The sequence below is a fragment of the Echinops telfairi genome, unplaced genomic scaffold (assembly GCF_000313985.2).
Source record: "Echinops telfairi isolate 266 unplaced genomic scaffold, ASM31398v2 ScPeMD7_7458;HRSCAF=8496, whole genome shotgun sequence".
Classification (NCBI taxonomy): domain Eukaryota; kingdom Metazoa; phylum Chordata; class Mammalia; order Afrosoricida; family Tenrecidae; genus Echinops; species Echinops telfairi.
Genome location: NW_022111358.1, coordinates 44,889,428 through 44,909,624, shown reverse-complemented (window position 1 = coordinate 44,909,624; position 20,197 = coordinate 44,889,428). Strand labels below are relative to the sequence as shown.

Here is a 20,197-nt window from a genome sequence, read left to right as displayed (position 1 = left end):
CAAACACTCTTGCAGGATTCTTTTCCTCCCCCATGGGGCAGGAGGCCTGCTCCCCTGCCCAGGGGTTGGTGCCCCTAGTGCCTGACCCCTGAGTGGGCGTCTCCAAGTCCAGCAAATCATGTCCAGGCCCTTGCTGAGCCCAGGTTGGACTCTTGGCCCACTGACAGCTAGGTGCCTGGATCCCACGCTAGGTGGCTAGACGCCTCCCCACGGTCTGGTCTGGTAAACAGCTTCTACGTTTGACCTCTCCTTGCTCCCTGGCTCTGGGTTAACTAGCAACTGACTGTCCAGGCTGGACTGCCGGGCCGGCCAAATCGCCTTTGCTCTTTGGCTTCTCAGACTTGCTGCTTGGGATCAGGGACCCTCCAATTGGTCACCAATGGGGCAGCCCTTTGGAAATGTACCCGGAAGTGGCCCTGGGGCAGAGCCTGCTGGAATGTCACCTGATGCTGAACCCTGCCACCACCTTGGCCACAAAACCCGCTGCTCCTTTTATCCCGGTTCCCATCCAGTGCTCGCTGGCCGCCGCCCAAATCCCTGTGGACACAGAGAACTGGATTCTCTGGGCTGCCCGGGTCAGGCCTGCCCCCACTAAGGGGCAGAGCAGATCCAGGGCTCAGGCCTCCATGGCTAGGCTTGGGCCACTCCAAACCACGCACCCCTTCCAGAAACAACACACTGAGGTGTGTTGGTAGCACAGTCCCCACCCCCCACCTTCAGCAAGTCTGAGCAGGTGGCCGAGGTGGGTGTGCCTTAGGCCAGCAGTCCCATGAACTCCCCCCAACGGAGTGGCCCTCCAACCCCCCCTGCCAGCCCCTCCCGCTGTGGGGCGTTCCCAGGCTTCACCAGGGCACTCTATGTTCCTAATGAACCTTTGCTAGGCCCCACTGCCTTGACATGAAAGTCCAGAGTCCCTCCTCACCGGGCATTCAGGACCTTACAGCCTGCACACCGGCCCGATCTCCCTCCTCGATGCCACAGGAACTGGCCGGTCCAGTCCTAGGGCTCTGCTCAGACTAGCCCCTCGCTGAGCCTGCTGACAGGTAGGTGCCTGGACTCTTATGCTAGCTAGGCGGTCGGTCTCCCCACCCTTGTCCGCCCTGGGGCCGCACTGACATCGCTCCACACACTGAGCAAGCCACGCTCCCACTCCCCTCAGCCTCTCCAAGCCCATTCCTCCTCCCAGGGCTCTCTTTCTTCCTCTGCTGACCCTGGAGCTGCCCCTCCTGGGAGAGTTTGCTCCCCTGATCCAGCTGAGCACTGTCACCAATATCGCATCCATAGGTCCCGGGCCTCCCTACCTACACGGCCGAGTTGTGGGGACACACTCTGAGTGTCTGGCCCTCTTCCCAGTGGCGCTCGGTGAGCGCCTTCGACAGCCAGCACAAGTGGACAATCAACACAGGTGGAATGATGGACCCGGCCCTGAGAGAGGCTCCCAGCCCTCTCCGAAGGGAAGGAGCTTTCCAGGTGCCGTCAAGGCTCTGGACGTGGTCTTCCTGCTGCTATGAACAGACGCTCCGGCCTCCAGCTCCCAGAATCCCAGGTGGAGAAGTTCAGAGAAAGGCTGAGGAGTTTGAGAATGGAGCACGCCTAAGTCCTGGCCTCTCTTTCACAGGGTGCTCTTTCTGAGAGCCTTCTATTAGCATAGGCTCTCTCCAGCCCAGGAGTGCGGTCACCCTCAGGGCGACCTCATGGGTGTCAGGGAAGCGTGGGGTGCCACAGGGTTTCAGTGGCTGCCCTTCAGAAGGTGGACCCCAGGCCTGTCTCTGCAGGTGCCTCTGGGGGAGCTAGAATGTGAAGTCTTTCAGAAAGCAGTGCATTAACTGTTTGCGATGCCCACGGCCGTGAGTTTAGGAAGGCGGGTGCTCCAGTCTACACATGTGGAATTCAGGGCTTAGCGAGGCTACGTGACTAGTCATGGCTGACAATGCAGTTGATCTATGATTCCACCGGGCACTCTGCTGGGGAAACAATGAGGCTGTCTTGCCCCCTTAAGATTTACCATCTTGGGTCTCTCTCTGCGAGTTTCACGAGCCTCCAACAGCGCCATGTTGGGGCAGAGCATCCAGAGGTTTACCACCTCTGTGGTCCGGAGGAGCCACTATGAGGAGGGCCCTGGGAAGAATTTGCCATTTTCTGTGGAAAACAAGTGGCGGTTACTGGTTATGATGACCATGTTCTCTGGGTCTGGCTTTGCTGCACCTTTCTTTATAGTAAGACACCAACTGCTTCAGAAATAGGATGCTTAAATTCATCTGTGAAACAGGTGAGAAGACCATTGTATGAAGTCCTACCTCTGAAAATTGGATCAAGCTCTGCTGAACTTAATAGCATACTGGTTATGCTTGTAAATAAACTTAATACATGAAAAAAAAAAAAAGATTTACCATCTTGGAAACCCCCTCACTAGACAGCTGTGGGTTTGAGTTTGGGTTTGAATTTGGGTATGACTCCCAAAGTACTTTTTAACATATTTTTTCTTTAACCCCTTTTAAGAACCCAGGAGCTCTGATGGCTCTGTGGTTCCACCACCACCAGCTCTGGTGGTGCAGTGGTTCTGTGTTGGGCTGCTAACTGCAAGGTCAGCCGCTTGAAGCCACTGGCCCCCTCCTTGGGGGAAAGATGAGGCTTTCAACTCCAGTAAGGAGTTACCGTCTCGGAGCAAGCAACAGCGAGAAGAAAATGTCCTGAAATGGATTGCGGTGACGATTGCACAAGTCTTAATAGGATTGAATGATTACATTGTGTGATGTGTGAAGGATATGCCAATAAAACTATTTAAAACTAAAACAAAACAGAGTCATGGTCTCAGAAACCCACAGGAGCAGTTCTGCCCCGTCCTATGGGGTCACTGTGAGCCAGCACTGACTTGATGGCAGTAAGTTTGGTGTTCGATGGCTCTTTATGTACGGGCATATGTCCCCAGTGGTGGTGGGAACTCTCAGGGAAAGCTACTTGCCTGGTGCCTCTTGGTACCTTGCCCCATCCCCATCCTGTGTGGACTTCACCTTACAAAACCAAGCCCGACTCACTGCCATCGGGTCGATTCTGACTCAGAGTGACCCTATAGGACAGGGTGGCACTGCCCTGGGTTTCCTAAGACTGTAGCTCTTTACAGGAGTAGAAAGCCTCGTCTTTCTCCCACAGAGTGGGTAGTGGTGGCAAACTGCTGACCTTGTGGTTAACAGCTGAACACACAACCACCTTATACCACTGGGGCTCCTTAGGACCCAATAGGACAGAATAAAACCGTCCTGGTGAGTTTCTGACCATGTTAATCTTGATGGGTGTAGACAACCTCATATTTCTCTGGCTGAAGAGCTGGTGGGTTTGAACTGTGGACCTTGCTATTAGCAGTCCCCTCCTTAACCCACCACAGCACTAGGGCAAAGCTGAGGCTGCGCATCTCCGCTGCTGCCCCTTCTTCGTCCTCCAGCCCTGTTCTTCTGCAGGTTGCCCCTCGGATCACATCTGCCAGAACCTTGACGTGAAAGTGGGGAGACACAGTGCCACGTGGGCTCAGGCGGGCCCTCACTCAGCAGAGATGGCGCCTCCAGGAGGGCCGAGCCAGCCAGCAGGCTTCTGGGCGGGGCCCGATCCCAGCTGTTCCCGGCCAGGCTTGGGGTTTGGGAGGCCTGGGGCTGTCTGTCTGCTCATCTCCAGGGCCGGAAGCCCAGTTGCGGTGTGTGGTGGGGGCTGCTGGGAAGCCAGGCCCGGCTATTCTGGGAGTGAGCATGCTGGGGCAGCGAGGCCTGGCAGCAGCTGAAATCTCAGCCCTTTGGTTTCCTGGCCGCTCCCCGCCCCTCTGATGAGAAGGCAGGGTTCGGCCTGATGCAGCCTTTAGAAGCCCTGATGGCACCTTTGAGTGTCTTAATAGCGGCTGTGGTTAAGCTAAAGTGGGGTCTGGCCAGACCACCTAGGCCTCAGCCCTCTTTTCCGCAGTCTTTGTTCTTGTTGTCACCCCAGTCGCCCGGCTGGGCCATTTCTCTTTTGTCCTGTGGCTTATGCTCAGGATCCATTAACCCTTCGCAGGGCTCCTGACACAGCTAAACCCAGGAGTGGGCTTCCTCGGGCTGGCTCTGTAGGGTGAGCAATGAGACACGAAGACCGTTTGTTTGATGGTCACCCTCAGAGCTGTGCTCAGAGAGCGAGTGGGGCCCCCACGGCTGACCAGTGTTTGGGTCAATTCCATGTTCCTGCACTTGACCCTCCCGGAATTCCCCCAGAGTGGACCCTAGCCTTCATTCTCCCTGTGGGAACTGGAGACCGGGATGGGTGGGGAGTCTACCCAAGGTCACAGGATGGGGAAGACAATGTGTCTGGGGGTCGTTTGGATTTAAAGGGTCACCCTTGACCTCCAAAGATTCCGGGAGGGAGTTCGCCCAGGTGCACAGCTCCAGAACCTGTCGTGGTGTTTAGAAAGCAGGTGTCTTTGCCTAATCTGGCCAACAGAACAGAACCAAAATGCCCAGCCCAGATGCCTCAGAGCCTCGTTTAAGTTCACATCCCCGGAAGGTGGCTAATGATGCATTCGGAACCGGGGGAGGACGGGAGAGCAATCCGGAAGTTGCTGCAGGCAGAAGTGGCAACAAGCTAGAAATGCTCTGATGTTCCCTCTCAGCCTGGTGGACTGGAACGCCCACTTCCAGGGGGACGAGAAGGGTCTTTGGAGAGTGAGCTGAAGGAGAGAGCTCCCCCTTATCCCAGGTGGGATCCACAACACCAGGGGGCCAGGAAAGGGGAGCTTGCCATCTTCCTGTTCTGTGTTCCTCCCCCAGCCTCCAGCTTTGTTAAAGGTGAGAGGATCCCTGGTGGCTATGTATTGGGCTTCACACAGTGAGATCAGCAGTTTGAAACCACTAGTTCCCAGTCGATGAGGCTTTCTACGCCCGTGAAGAGTTTCTGACTGACTCAGACTCTGCCGGGAGGGTCACTAGGAGTCAGAAAGGACCCTCTGGCAGTGAATACTGAGTTTTGTTGAAGGGAGGGGTCCTGGGGGCCTCCTAGTGGGTCACACGGTGGCGGAAAGGGGGAAGGGGGTGCTGTTGAAAGAGAATTCGGGAATAGGAAGTTGCTATCAGGACTCTCCTCTCTGGTGCCCTCCTGCCCTCTTCCCAACAATCTCCCAGCAGAGGCGTATGACGGACGGACGGGACAGGGATCTGAGGAAGTGAATCCACTCTGGGAACACTCGGGAAAGAGGAAGAGGAGTGGGTGTCAATTTTCCCACGGTGAGGGGTAGGGCCAGGTCACCGGGAACCGTGGCCAAAGCCAAACCAAAGCCAAACTCACTGCCTTCGCGTCAAGGCTGACTCATGGTGACTCCCTGTTGATGGGAGTAGAGAGCTGCTGGTGGTTTCGAACTGCCGACCACGGGGATCGCAGCCCAATGCGTAACCACTGCCATGTGCCGGCCCCACTCAATGTGAAGGGTCTAGACTTGTTGCCTGTTGGAAAAACCAGGATCCCGGAGGTGCGAAAGGACCAGAGCTGAAGAAGAAGATGTGAGAGGAGCTCACGTTTCTTTGCCTTTGTCCTGTCGGTGCTGGTTGATGGGTTTCTTCTTCCTAGAGGTCCAAGGCCATGGTCAGTGACAGCTTCTCTGGTCCTGTCCCTTCCCTCCAACCTCCTCTTCCCAGAAATGAGGAGAGGGCTCACAAAAATTGCCGGCAGCCAATGTAGGGATGTTGGGTCATGGTGGCCATTTGGGAGGGAATCAGTGGCTTTTCTCAACTTTCTCTAAGAGCCTCACGGGGCCACCAGCCACACTTGTGAAGCCACCGGCCCACCTGGGAGGTCCTTTGCATTTCATTACAGTCCGTTTCAAATGCCTCTTCCTTTTTTTTCTCTTCCTGATTGGCTCACGCCAACTTCCCCTCTTTTCCTGTAGGATTGGGGGGCTGCTGCACAGACTGGGAGAAGAAATGGGGCTTGGGCATGTCTTCTAGGGGCACCAGAGAGTCCCGGGGCTGCTTGGCTGAGACATTGGGACCTGTGAGAAGCAATGACTGACAGAAAGCCGGCATGCCCTGCCAGAGAACATTCCGGCAACAATCCTTTCACCTTAATCCCCGATTGCATTTCAAAACAGTGCTCTCTCAGCCGCTGGGGCAAATCTGGCCCTAGAACAGTATGGCTCCTTCAGGTCCTGGGCCTGCAGTGAAACGTGACCCAGGAAACCCTCCCCCTCCCCAGGGGCCCAGCCTGCTGCTAGCCGGCTCCCAGTGTTGCCCAAACAGAAGTCCCTCACATGGACGGACTGGGTCTCAGCGCCACTCGGAGGCTGAAAAGCCAAACCAGGCTCTGGGCAGTGGGCTCCTTCAGCGCAGGCCCGCCCTCCTCAGACGTGCTGTGCTGATGCCTGACTCCTGACTAAGTCCCCACGGGGTGTCTCTGTGTGCTTCACTCTTTGTTCTGTGGGTTAGGTGCTGGGCTGCTAACCGCAAGGTGGGCAGTTCAAACCCACCAGACACTGCACTGGAGAAAGAGGAGACTCTCTGCTCCCGCAACGAATTACAGCCGAGGAAGGATCTTGGTGAGTCAGAATCGGCTCAATGGCAGCGGGTGGGGTTTGATTTGTAGGTATAACTCAGAAGCGATGAGATTTGAGACCCATCATCTCAGTCCTACCCCCCCACCCCCCCCAAAAAATCCTTATTGCCCAACAGGGTGAGTTTTACTTACAGACCCGGGGGGCATTCAGATCGCCACAAACTCTCTCAGCCATCGAGCCAATTCTGAGTCAAAGAGACCCTACAGGACAGAGTAGATCTGCCTCCATGGGCTTCTGAGACTGTTAGTCTTTACAGGATAGAAAGTCTTTCTCCATCAGAGTGGCTGGTGGATTTCAACTGCTGACCTTGTGGTTCACAGCCCGACGCGTCACCACGACAGAGGGACACGCTTCAACCCATAGCCTTCTAACACCCTCCCTGCACGGGGCGAGGGGTTTCCCGACCGGGTGGCTGCCCTGCAACGCACACAGTCAATTTATTGCTCGGCTCCTGCCCCACCCAGTGAGGGAGAGGGCAGAAGTCCGGGGCTCTTGGTGCATCCGACTTTCCCAGACATTCTCGTTCCAGGTTTCAGGTGAACCAGGAGCACTGAGCAGCCGGTGGCTGGAGACTGGGGCTCCCAGATGAAGCCTGCTGAGCAAGTAGCTAGCTATAGAGCCTGAGAAACGCCTGCTCACCCGTTCGCGTGGGGGGGAATGTGGCAGTTGGCGTCCATAGAGTTATGGCCTGGGAAACCCTGTGGGGCAGCTTTCCTCTGACCTTGGGTTGCTATGGGTGGGGACTGCCATGACAGCTCTTTGGATTGAGCTGTTTATCATCCAGGTACTAAAAACAACTAACGTTTAGGATGTGCCAGAGGCTGTTACAAGCTACACTGGACTCGTTTAATCCTTGGAGCAGTCTTATAAAACAGATACAGTGATTATCCCTGCTTTTAGAGGAGCGGCTTATCCCAGCATCACTTGCAATCCATCCATTCAGACTCAAGGTAAACCCAAGTATGTTTCAGACTCAAATTCCTGCACAAATGCCTGGTCTCTCTTCTCTCCCTCCTGTCTTCCTTAACTTTTTCTTGTGACTTGAGTGAACGTGTACGGAGCAAGTTGGTCTTCCCTTCAGCCGCTCACACATGTTTTGTTTTGCAACATCGGTTGCAGCTGAGACGGGCTGTCTGCTCCTGGAAAGAGCTACGGTCGGGGAAACCCACAGGGGCAGTTCTCGGCTGCCCTATGGGGTCGCTATGAATCAGCCTGCACTCGACAGCAGGGGGCTTTGTTGTTGAGGTTTTGAAGGACTGATGTAGGGGAAGTAGATCACCCGAGCTGCTTCCAGCGACTTGAACCCCGAGGCTCTCAGCGAGTAGGCAAGCCCGTTGGTCGCCATCTTCACCCAATAGAACCGAAATGGAAACCTGCTGCCATCGAGTCGGCTCCAACTCACAAGCACCTGTGGGACAGAGTAGAGCTGCTCCCAGGGTCTCCCGAGAACGTGCATCTTCACGGGAGCAGATTGCCTTCACGTTTCTCCCTCTGAGCAGCTGATAGGCGCAAACTGCTGGCCTTTGGGTTAGCGGGCCAGTGCCTCACCCACTGTGCACCCAGTAACCAAACCGAAAACACCAAGCTCACGGCCATCGGGTCGATTCTGGCTCACGGCGATCCTGGAGGGCAGGGCAGCCCTGCCCCTGTGGGTTTCCGAGACTGTAGCGCTACAGGACTTGGAGACCCATCTTTCCCCCGAGGAGGGCTGGTCTTGCAGATTGCAGGCCAACGCAGAGCCGCTCTGCCACCAAGGCCCAGCAGCTAGTCACAGCCCACCAATTCCCGAACTTGCATGCTCATCTCTAAGTGTGTTGGCCTCTCTTGGTCTGGAAAGAAGCACTCCTTATCCGGCGCTGTGTAAGAAAGTGCCAGGAAGTTCTGTAACCACACCAAGGAGGGAACACCAGGGGAAGGGACCCTGGGCCCATCTTGGAGGCTGGCTGCCGTAGTTGACGTGGTCATCTGCCTTCAAGCTGGTCTCCAACTATGGTGACCCTGCACAACGGAACAAAATGGTGTCCATGATTTTCTGCACATCCGACCATCGTGATCCCCAGGTTTTCCTTGGCGGATTTTCGGGAGAAGCTCATGAGACCCTTCTTAGACCACCTAAGTCCGTCTGAAAGCTCCATCCAACGTGTTCAGCGCACCAGCAACACACAAGTCTCCAGGGACGTAGGCAGTCACTGTGCCGGAGCGCCATTGGCAGGGAATCCAGGTCCCCACCATAGAAGGCAAACATTCTCCCACCGGCCGAACCACCAAGGCCCCCTCCCATGGAGAGTCTCTGTCGTAGCCACAGGGCAGTGGGGAAAGGGCTAGTGTAAACATGACAGAGTGGAAAACGACGTGTCCATGTATCCGTGCGAGTTAATGTCACCATCCGCTGCCAGGTGCTGGGTGAAGTAGTGATGGTGGGCGTTGAAGGAAGAGTCTCAGAGAGGTGGTCTTTGTCGATGCCAGGATTCCATGACAGCAGAACAGACGGGCAGCTTTTTAGGCTGATTTGGAAATCCTTGATGTCTAAGTGTGTGTGGTAGTTACATAATCTGGTGTCAACTTGAGACTAGTCAGAGTGAAGGGGTGGAGTTTAGTCTGTCAGTTAGGTTGCAGCTTGATGACCTCATTTGGAGGTGCTGTGGAGATAAACAGCTCGCTGGAGGCCAGGCACACATTCTCTGCTTCGTCTCCCTGTGAGACATACCTGTTGCCAAGCCACAAGGAGCTACGCTGATAGAGCCAGAGCCCTGGAGCTGGAGGAGCCACATGGAGACCCACACCAGTGCTGAGATGCTTCCACCACCGCTGGATCCACAAGACTTTCCACCCACCGGCCTGTGATCTTCCTGCTTTCGGCATCATTGCATGTGTTGCGTGAGTCTGAAGATGAATTTATAGACTGGAAAGAAAAAGAATTTATAGACTGGTACTGGACGTATGGGCAAATATCAAACTTATGGACTTGATCTGGACTGAGCTGGGATGTTTTCTTAATGTACAATTACTCTTTGATATAAAGCTCTTTCTTATACACACAGGAGTGTCTAGGAATTTGTTTCTCTAGTCCACTGTGACTAACACAGCGTGGTATGGAGAATTACTAGTCTACAGCTCTTCTCGGTATCATCTTGTGACCCTTGCGGAATGTGTGGGTGGCACTATGCAAATTAAGTGCATGTGGCCCACCAAGGGGATGAGAGAGCCTGCTGACTATGTAAATAAGGTATATGGAACCCTCACAGGGGATTGGTCAGCTTTGCCATTCAAGTAAGTTTAAAAGTCAATCCCGTAGGTGGAGAAGAGCCATCCCCATCATCAGGAAGAACCAGAAGCAGAGCCCTTCCTTCAGGCATAGGGTCCTTGCTCTGAGAACCCCCTAGACCCAAGAGAGGGAGGGCATGGTGACACCGGAGATGACACTGACCCTGACCCAAGGCAGTGAGCACAGCTGAGTCCTGCGGTGGACAAACAGCAGCAGTAGAACCAGGAGACCCGTGCAGAACCCCATGTTGGGCTTCACAGCCCACGAAATGAAAGAGCTGAGGTTCCCGGTAGAGTGGGGTGCCTCTGGGAGCATAGCAGTGGAGCTCAAGTGCTGGGGATGCTTGGCCAAGTAGGGCAAAGGCCAGGTCCCTGCACAGCGACCCAAGAGCACAGGGCCCAGGCCAAGAATGAGGGCCTGGTGCAATCGGTAAAACAGCTCTCCTAACTGAAGAACTGTATCCCGAGTTGTTCCTGATCCTGAATTGTCACCTGTCACTTCCCTAATAAACCTCGGGACTGTGAGTGTCACCTGTGAGTTCAGTGTGGCCCTTGCCATGGGTGACCAAAGCCAGCGGAGAAGCAGAGATTGCCCGTCGAAAAGGTGGTTAGTGTTAACATTGACGGAACGGGTGGGGGAGAGGGGGGGACCTGCCTCCACCACACGGAATTCCCCAGCCTTGGACTGATGATCTTGATGGTTCGCTCTCCTGCCCTGAAGTCAGATGAGGTCAGATGCTGCTGCATTCCAGAGTGGGCCCTTTTCCCACGTCCCCACTGCCTCCGCCTTCCGAAATGTCCTCATGGCATTCCGTGGGCTCTGGGTCCCATCCACAGAGGCTGCCTTCATCAATTCCTTCCTTCCCGGAACGTGCTGTTGCCCTAAGGCTGATGTTGCTCCTAAGCATTCTCACTTCACTGCCCAGGCATCGCCATGGTACATGCTCCCATATTTCTGAAGCTACCATTTCTCCCGGCGTTCTGCTTCTGGGCAGAGCCCTGGCACATCCCCAAGAAATACTGCTCAGTCCCTCATTCCTGTGCTCACTGACCCCTCACCCAAGCCCAGGCACTCAGCAAGGGGCCGCAGCCTGTCAACAAAGGGACACCTGAGATTTGCTTTCTAGTCCCAGCTCTGGCCCCAGGGAGCCGCGCAACTCAGGTAAACATCTACACCTCTTTAACCTTCAGCTTCCGGACTCCCAAGGTTCATCTCGACAAATGAATGAACGCCCACCGCCATGTGCTGGGGACAGGATGTGATGGCACCTGAGTCCCAGTCCTAAAGACTCTCATGTTCCAATCACTGAGACAGAAATGACACCAAGCACCGAGATACAAGGTGATAACAGTCCCTATCCCTGTCTCCTTGACTTTGACCCACGGCGCTCCTGGGTGTGTGTCAGAGTAGAACTGTCTTCACAGGGTTTTCAGTAACTGATTTTGGGGAGCAGACCTTTCTTCCAAGGTGGTCCTCTGAGGACTTGAACCTCCAGTGCTGTAGTTAGATACCCCACATGTGAACCATTGTCTCCACCAGGGACATCTGGGAGGAATTGAGAACTCTGGAGAGACTGGAGGGCTTGCGGACAAGTACGTAGGAGACCTGGCTTCCAGCCCTGGCTCAGCCACTGCTACCTGTGTGACCTTAACATAGTTTCCTGCCTGCCCTCCTCCCCTTCATGGTTGTAGCGGGTGAAATGGACTTAGATACGTTAGAGTGCTTGGTAAGCTAGTTAATGCTTTTCAAATAACAGGTATTGTCTGCCTCTTTGAGTTCCTCAGAGTGCCAGGAACATCCTACTCCTGTTCAAATATTTGTTCACTTTAAAGGTTCCCATCAACTCCAGAAGGGGCCTGTGCCACTGTAGCTACACCTGATCCCTAAGGGAGACCACTGGGACGCCAGTAAAATCACAGCGCAGAGACTGAGGTCCTATTTAAGCATTCCTCATGAATAAAGATGGGGAAGGAGGAACTGAAGGAGCAAATCTTTGAGCGTATTCCTGTTATTTGTGACGGTCTAAGCAAACAACACCCCCTCCTCCCTTATCCGATAGAATTCCCAGGACGGGTTGTTGGGCAGAAGTTGGGATCCTGTGGGTGCCCACCTCAGATCGCCAAATGGAAGCTGACCACAGCATTACGGAACTGCCAAGTGACATCGTGACATAACCGCCAAACCACGGGGAATTATGGCCCAGCCAATTCAACATGGAACTTCAACCAGCGAGCCAACGCTGAAAGCTCCTCTCACCTCCTGCGCCCCTTGGCGTTCATCACTCATCATTCACGTGCATTGTCAGCCTGCAGGATGGTCGGGGAGGATTGTTTGACTATTGTCATTAAGTGTGAAATATTGGATGGATAGGATGATAGTTACTAAGTGGACCAAAACTTAGTGACTTAAACACCACTTGACTTTGACCTGTCGTGGTAGAAAGGCTGGCAAGGCCCAGCTGGCCGTTTCTTCCTGGCGGCTCTCTCGTGTACTTGCAATCAGCCGGCAGCTGGACCTGGAACCATCTGAAGGCTCCCCTGAGCTGGACATCCAGGATAGGGCTCAGGGCTTCTTAAATGGCTACTCAGGACGCCAAGAACGGCTAGCAATTGCAAGTCATCTTAGAGACTAGGTGTCAATCCGATACTTGGTCACTTCTGTCCTATGCTATTGGTCAAAATAGCCAGTCTGCCCAGAGACCAGGAGGTGGGACCATGGACTCTATCTACGCCCTTGATTGGTCAGTGGAAGGAACAATCCCACATCTCAGGTTCTGAGCCAATGCTGTGATAATGGGTGGGGATGTGGGTGGGGTGGTGGTGGTGGCTATAAGTCACCTTGAGGAAGGATTGACTTGACAGTGGGTTGGGTTTGGGTCTGGAGTTTTGACTGGGAGGTGTGGACAGACAGAATTCCCTAAGAAAAGGACTGGGCACCCTCAGTCCTTCCATTCACCCTGGATGTCCAGAGGCTGTTGGGTGGCCTGGGAAAAATGAGAATTAGGGCCACGCCAAGGTTCCCAGGGACACCAAAGTCAGGGCCACGGCTCAGAGACCCACACTTGGCCACCATCCAGCCTGGCCTTGCTCCCACACCTTTACCACAATCCTGACTGAGGCCTTGGAGAGCTATGTGTGTGTGTGTGGGGGGGGGGTGTTGGGCCCCCAACAAATCATCACTGGTTCAGTAGGTGCAATTGTACTAAGTGAAGATTGTAGTGACGTCATAGAGTGCATGAGAGATAGAAGGGAGATTGGAGTAATGGAATAATGGAATCAGACACAATTCATGGGAGCGTGCTCACCTCAGCCCCGCTTGGTGGTCCTCGTGGGGAGACCCCCGAGAGCAACTTTATTGCTAACCAAGGGTTATAACTACTTAGGGGGGCACGATTACAGGTAACCACACATCACAGGAAGGGGCAGTACAATAGGCATTCACATCACAGGAAGGGGATGTGCGACAGGCATAAGCATGACAGGAAGGGGAGGGACTAGGGGTGTACACATGACAGGAAGGGGAGGGACTAGGTACACATGTGACAAGAGGGGCGGATCCTAGATTCATGATCGCGGACTAACCTTGGTCACCCTTGGGTGTGAGCTTAACCTCTCTGGGGTCTCCTACAAGGAAATAGCCAACTACTATCCTTATCAGAAGGGAGTGGGTGCTACTTGTTGTGGGATAAACAGTGGTGACTGCTTGCTCTGGATGGCTGATAACCCTTAGGGAGAATAACCCCTGATCTACTTCTGCTGACCTCCAAGTGTGTGGTCATTTGCCATGTGTAGCAAGCAGCTAAGTTTGGGATACATTTAGGGGAGACAACTTGGGAAAAATCTTTGTTTCCCACGTGTATTGGGGGGGGGGGGGCACCCTTCTGAGTGTCTGCCAGACGGCTGTGCAGGGACCAGCGCCAGTGTGGGGGTGGGGTGGGCAGCTTGGCCCAGGACAGGGAAGCTGCCCTTCCAGGCCTCTGCGGGACCCACCTGTCTCTCTCATGCAGAAGTTGTCACGGCTGCTTTATTTGCCTTTCCAGGTGCAGGGGAGGTACAGCCCAGCTCCGCCAGCCACGCCTCTCCTTCCCCCTGACCTCACCCTCCCCGGGGGCCCCACTGGCTTCCCTGAAACTCACATCTCTCCTCCTGGGTCCCAGCTCCTCCTCTGCCCCTTTCCTGGCCGTCCCTTCACTCCACACTCATCCTGAGAAGCCCACACGTGGGACGTTTGTCTCCTAGGGCTGCCACAACACCAATGACACACCCGCTGCCTTCAAACCAGACACCCAGCCTCTCCCACTTCAGGAGGCGAGAGCCCAAGACCACGATGTGGGGAAAGAGGGCTCCTTCCGGGGCTTCCCTCCCGGGCTCTCTCCCAGCTCATGGCTGGGAGATGCGTGTCCCCCAGTGTCAGCCTGCCTCGTCACGGGCCCTTCCTTGCCCTCTGTGTCTGGGGGTCCTTTCCTATCTCTCCTAAAGACATGCTCAGTGGGCTGAGCGCTCCCCCCACACCCCAAATCCAGGATGATCTCACCTCAACCCTCACTCAGAACCACAGATCCTCTTTCCAAATAAAGCTAGGTTCTGAGGTTCTGGGGGGCTTGAACTTTGGGGAACGTTATTCAACTCACCAGGAGCCCACTGCACTTGGCCACTCATCCCCAAGGAGTCTCCCTCACCCAGGCCAGCTTCCTGGGACAAGAGACAGACCCCCTACTGACTTCCCCTGGGCTCTGAAGAATGGAAACCTGCAGGTTCTCCCAAAAGGCCCTGCCTGCCTCTCGGCCCCCTCTGTGGAGCGGTCCCTGAGGTCCCTAACACCCCCACCCCCACCCCTAGGCTTTCCTCCTGTGGTTCTCTTTCACCACACCCTAGTTCATATGCAAGAAGGCCTGGTGGTGGAGTGGACACACCCTGGACTGCTCACAGCAAGGTTGGCAGCTTGGCACCGCTAGCCCGCTACCCGGGAGAAAGCTGGGAGGGAGCGTGACTTTGTGTCGCTGAGCCTCAATTTCCTCACCAATAAAACGGGCATGATGAGCTCCACCTCCCACTGCTGTTAGGGCCCATGACGCAGCAGTGGTGTGGCCCAGGGCAGGTGCCCAGTGAGTAACCTCCCCGTCACAGGCTCAGGTACAGCCCTGTCTGTGCATCGAGCTTATCTGATTAGCAACTCAGCTCTAGGAGTCAGGGACTATTTTTATCTCCAGTCTATAAAACAAGGAAATAGACGTTTAGAGAGCTTAAGGAATTCACCCAAGGTCGTCCGGTGACTAAGTGGCAAAGGATCTGAGTTTACAATCCCTCTGTTCCTCCAACGCCTGCCTGAACTGCCGCCTAAGGCTACTGAGAAGGCTATGGGACTCAAGGCTTCTGGCCTCCTGACTTGGGGGGAAGGGGACACCCCAAAGACACTCCTTAGGCTTCTAGGCTGATTGCTACCAGGGACCACATTTATAAACCCACATGGCCGGCATGGCATCTTCGGGGGGGTGTCTGAGTTGCCTAGGGAAACCCTGGGGGCGTGTAACAATTGACATGCTAAGGGGGAGCCTGGGGATTTGTCAGGGTCTGTCTCTTGGACACTGTCCCAGGAAGCTGGTCGTGGGTGGTGGGAAAACTCCTTGGGGATGAGTGGCCAAGTGCAGTGGGTTCCTGGTGGGTTGAATAACGTCCCCCAAAGTTCAAGCCCCCCAGAACCTCAGAACCTAGCTTTATTTGGAAAGAGGGTCTGCGGTTCTGAGTGAGGGTTGAGGTGAGATCATCCTGGATTTGGGGTGTGGGGGGAGCACTCAGCCCACTGAGCATGTCTTTAGGAGAGACAGGAAAGGACCCAGGAGGAGAGATGTGAGTTTCAGGGAAGCCAGTGGGGCCCCCAGGGAGGGTGAGGTCAGGGGGAAGGAGAGGCGTGGCTGGCCGAACTGGGCTGTACCTCCTCTGCACCTGGAAAGGCAAATAAAAGGCTGGTGACAAGTTCTGCATGAGAGAGACAGGTGGGTCCGACAGAGGCCTGGGAGGGCAGCTTCCCTGTCCTGGGCCAAGCTGCCCGCCCCACCCCCACACTGGTGCTGGTCCCTGCACAGCCGTCCGGCAGACACTCAGAAGGGTGTCCTCCCTCCACGACCCTCACCGCCCGCCCCCCCCAACATAGCTCTCCAAGGTCTTGGTCAGGGAGTAGGAACAAGACCAGGCTGGATGGTGGCCAAGTGTGGGTCTCTGAACCTTGGCCCTGACCTTGGTGTGCCAGGGCACCTCGAATGAAAAGCCTGGTGATCCTCTTCACCTCCCCCCTACCCCCCAAAAAATCACTCACTGAAAGCGCTGTGTAACCCAGTTTTACTCTGACACCCCGGGGGTTGCCAGGGTCCTGGCCAGATACTGTGAGCTGCCGTCATGGCCCCACCACACACAGGTGACTATACAGGACGGGAATGCATTTCCTCCCACTTCAGGCAGCAGGAAATCTGGATCCAGGGACTGACTCCAGGGGGAAGCCCCTCCCGGTCTAGCTCAGGTCCTGGGAGCTGCCTGTAGGAGCCCTCCTGTCAGCCTGGGTGAGGTGCTGGGCTGCTGGCGGGGAGATCAGCCGTTTGAAACCCTGGTGGCTCTGTGAGGGAAAAGATGAGGCTTCCTCTTCCTTTAAAGATTTACCGTCTCTGAATCCCACACGGCAGTTCTTCTGTGCTTACGGGGTTGCTGTGAGCTGTGGTCCACTGGAAGGCAGTGGGTTTGGTTTGGGGCGTCGCTGCCAGCAACCCCTGGCGTGCCTAGACGTGGTGGTGTGTCCGTCTCTACCACTGTGTGTCTCTGTGCTGCCTCGGCTGGCTCTGGCTCACAAGTGACTAGACTCAGGGCCCAGGCGCCTCTGGGATGGCCTCATTAGCATGTCAAAAGAGCTCCTCCCCATTTCCAAACAGAGTCCCATCCAAACCTAGTTGTGAGTAGATGATTGATTAAGGATGCCATGCAGAAGGCCAGGGGTCTTATGAGGAGACGCTGGAGTTCATCAGCTGGGGGAGCAATGCCAAGCACAGCACCGAGGGGACCCCGGTTCACACCCACAGCGTTCTTGACCACGTTTAAAAACCAAAAGCCAGAAACCAGGAAAGGCTGCAGAGGATGTGGAGAGACGGGAAGGCTCACATACTGCCGGTCCGAGTGTAGAATTGTGTCAAAAAACGGTACGGAGCTTCCTTAAACAACGGTGTACAAATACACCTTACGACCCTGCCGTCTCTTGACTTGGTATCTACCCCGGTGACGTAAGAACCAAACGCCAACAGAGACCTGCACAGCCGCATTGATCGCAGCAATTTCTATGATCGAGAGAGGATGGAAACCATTCAAGACCTCCAGCAGTGGAGGAACAGATAGACGGACTCTGGTACCTACACAGGATGGACTAGGACGCGTCCTTACAGAGCAAGGTCAAGGACTTCAGGTTGTGAACGAAACTGGAGGACATCACTCGCTCAGCAAAGGTAGTCCAGCTCAGAAAGAGAGACATTTCGTGACATTGTTACCATAAAGAAAGTAACTCGGTTTTCACACCGAAGGAAAAGACTAGAGACTGTGAAGATCCCAGGGGAGGGGGTCCCAGGGGTGTTAGTGGGGGGAGAGGGAGGGGACACAACGAAGAAAGGACCACATACCTGGGGGTGTTAGCTGGAATATCGTCACTGATCTGGCGGGATGGGGGTCCACAACTATGTATCATATAATTTTCCTTGTGTGATATTCCACAAATAAAAGGGAAACTGTCATAATAACATTGTGGAATTTTAAGAAATGAGTTTTAAAAAGAAGGGAGAAGGGTCGCACCCTTCCAGACTCCTTGCCCCTTCGATCCAAACACTGGTCTGAGAGGCTGTGAAAGGGGGAGAGTAAAACCACAACGGACTGAATTCTTGTGGGACGAGGGAGCTACTTTCAAGCGACCCAACAGGAGCTCATTAATGCACCTGTCCGTGGGCATGGCTGTCGCCATCGAAGGAAATTGGGCAGATGTCATGGTTTACGACATCCATTCTGCAAACATCTCCTTCCTCACCCACCACAGAAAGCCCAACCCCGCCCAGCCTGACTCGGCGAGTCTGCAGAGCGTGGCAGACGCCTAACTGGGGTGCATCCTTCTTCCTCGGAAAGTCTGGGGGCTCGAACCGCTAAGCACCTAACCACTACACCACCGGGGTTCCCCCCTACTTGGTGTGTGTTCAGGTCTCCGCTGGGGACAGCTAGGCTCTTCGGAAACCCGTGATAGCAACTGCACGTCAAAAGGCATTTAGGAAGACAGGTGGTGTCCAGGGGGCTGTGAACCAGCCCAGGGGCCAGCTAACTGCACTCCCCGGGCCAAATCCAGCCGTGCCTGGTTGTTTGTTTTTTTTTAATAAGTAAAGCTTGATTGGAGCCTGATGCTGCTGAAGACCTGGGCTACTCTCTCCTTATCTGAGCCTACTGCTGACCACTTGCTGTAAATAGCGCCGGGGCCATAGCTGACCTCCTCTGGCAGCCCTAGTGCCAAGAGACAGGGGTCAGAGGTGCCTCCATGCTCCATTCTTCTTTACCCGCTCCTCCCACGCCACTCTACAGCTGCGCTGGGTTCAGTGATTCACTGCGCGGTCACAGAGAACTCACAAGGATGGGCATTTCACTAGGAGCCCCGGTGGTGTAGTGGTTTCGGTTTTGTGTTGGGCTACGATCGGAAAGATCTGTGGTTCGAAACCAGCAGCCTCTCCCTGAGAGAAAGACGAGGCTTTCCGCTCCCATAAATGGTTGGCTGTGAGTCGGCTTCGACTCCATGACAGTGAGTTTGGATTTTCTTTGTTTTATTTTAAGAGAAGGGAATAGTTTCCCACAAGCCAGGATCAGGACACAGTCCACAGCAGCCCCTCTCCTCAGCCAGCAGCCAAGTCTCTCTGGTTCTCAGCCTCTGGGCCACGTGGCTCCTTGGCCCCTCTCCCGTGGACCAGGAAGCCCTCCTGTCCCTCTGTCTCCCAGTCCCTCCGTCTCAGCGCCGATCCTCCGGCTCTGTCCCCTCTTCTACGTGCCTTGGTCCCTGGTGCCTCTGCTCTCGGCCTCGGCCGCGTCACACAGAGATCTGGACCGTGCTCTTCCGAGGGGCCTGGGCTTTGCTCTGTCGGACGCGGCTCGTCTACACAGAGGAACGCGTCCACGGAGGTGTGGCTTTTGTCTTAGTAGACCCAAGGGAAATGAGGATGGTGACTTAAGTCACATCTTCTAGTGGCGTCCAAAGATGCCCCCCAAGGAAACAAAGGGTGTGGCCTGGTTCCCACCCTTTCCTAAGGTCAGGACTTAACCCCACTTGAATCCTGTCCATTACTGTAGCAGAGAGCACCTCCCAAACAGGATTACAGACACAACCAGAGACTCCAGAATTCCAATCTATCACGTAAGGGATTGTGGCTAGAAGGGCCATATTCATGGAGCACATCTCACCGCTGGACAGTTGGCCGCTCAGCTCAAGCTCAGGGCAGCCACTAGGTAGACTTCGGGAGCTGTCCCCACCCTCCCCCCACCCGGGCTCTGGACAACCCTTCAAAGAAGGTTCCAGAAGGCAGGACAGAACTTGTTCCCAGCTGGGGGAGGGGGAATTCCTGAGCCAGCCAGGGGGCTGGGAGCCACTGTAACCGGAGCACAGCTAGCTGGTCATGTGGCCTGCTTTAAACAGCTGCTGGGAGGGCCCAGGGCCTTCAGGAATGTCAGGACTCCTCACCTTCCCTGCCTCACTCCCACTCCAGGGAAGATCCTGGACCGCAGAGTGAGAGCCAGGGCTGACTGTCCTGATGGAAAAATCACAGGGGTCTCCCTATGTGGCCCCTCTTCTTGCTCCTGGGGTGTCCTGGCTCCCATGGCCCGCACCCCAAACCATCTTCTTGACTCTAGGAAGTGCTGTTCCCCACTCCCCCAAATCTGTAGCCCCTGGGGTACCAGGGCACCACACCCAGGCTGAAGGAGCTCAACGGGGCATGTAAGCAGGCCACGCCCCCGTGCATGCCTCTTCCCGGCTGTCCCCTGGAAGGGGCCTGCCCCCTGTGCCCTTGAGCAAGGACTTGGCTGGGCCTTCCATGCATGCAGAGCCCCTCCGCCCAGCCCCGTTCCTCGTGGGCTGTGCCCCAGATTGATTTTTTAATGTGCTCCGTGCTGACTCTGCCCGAGCTGTGCGGCTCCTGCCTGCCGGGTGCCCGGGGCCAGAAAGGGATGGGATGGACATGTGACCCACCTTCTCCGACCACCTCTGTCCTTGAACTAAGTCCCTGCTGTTGCTGTGAACAAGGGTCCGGGATGGCCTGTCACCGTTTCAGCCAAAGACAGATGCCACCTGGGTCCAGAAACTCTAAGTTTCTTCTGCAGGCGCAA

At 55.2% G+C, this 20,197-nt stretch overlaps 1 protein-coding gene across 1 annotated transcript; it reads left to right on the top strand.

The window, feature by feature from the left end:
• The first annotated feature begins 922 nt into the window (after positions 1–922).
• Positions 923–2,492, top strand: LOC123522755 (cytochrome c oxidase subunit 7C, mitochondrial-like). The gene is made up of 2 exons (XM_045299897.1): positions 923–1,043; positions 1,285–2,492. The coding sequence occupies exon 2, from the start codon at positions 2,052–2,054 to the stop codon at positions 2,241–2,243; it is 192 nt and encodes a 63-aa protein (XP_045155832.1). The 5' UTR covers positions 923–1,043; positions 1,285–2,051; the 3' UTR covers positions 2,244–2,492.
• The last annotated feature ends 17,705 nt before the right edge of the window (positions 2,493–20,197 follow it).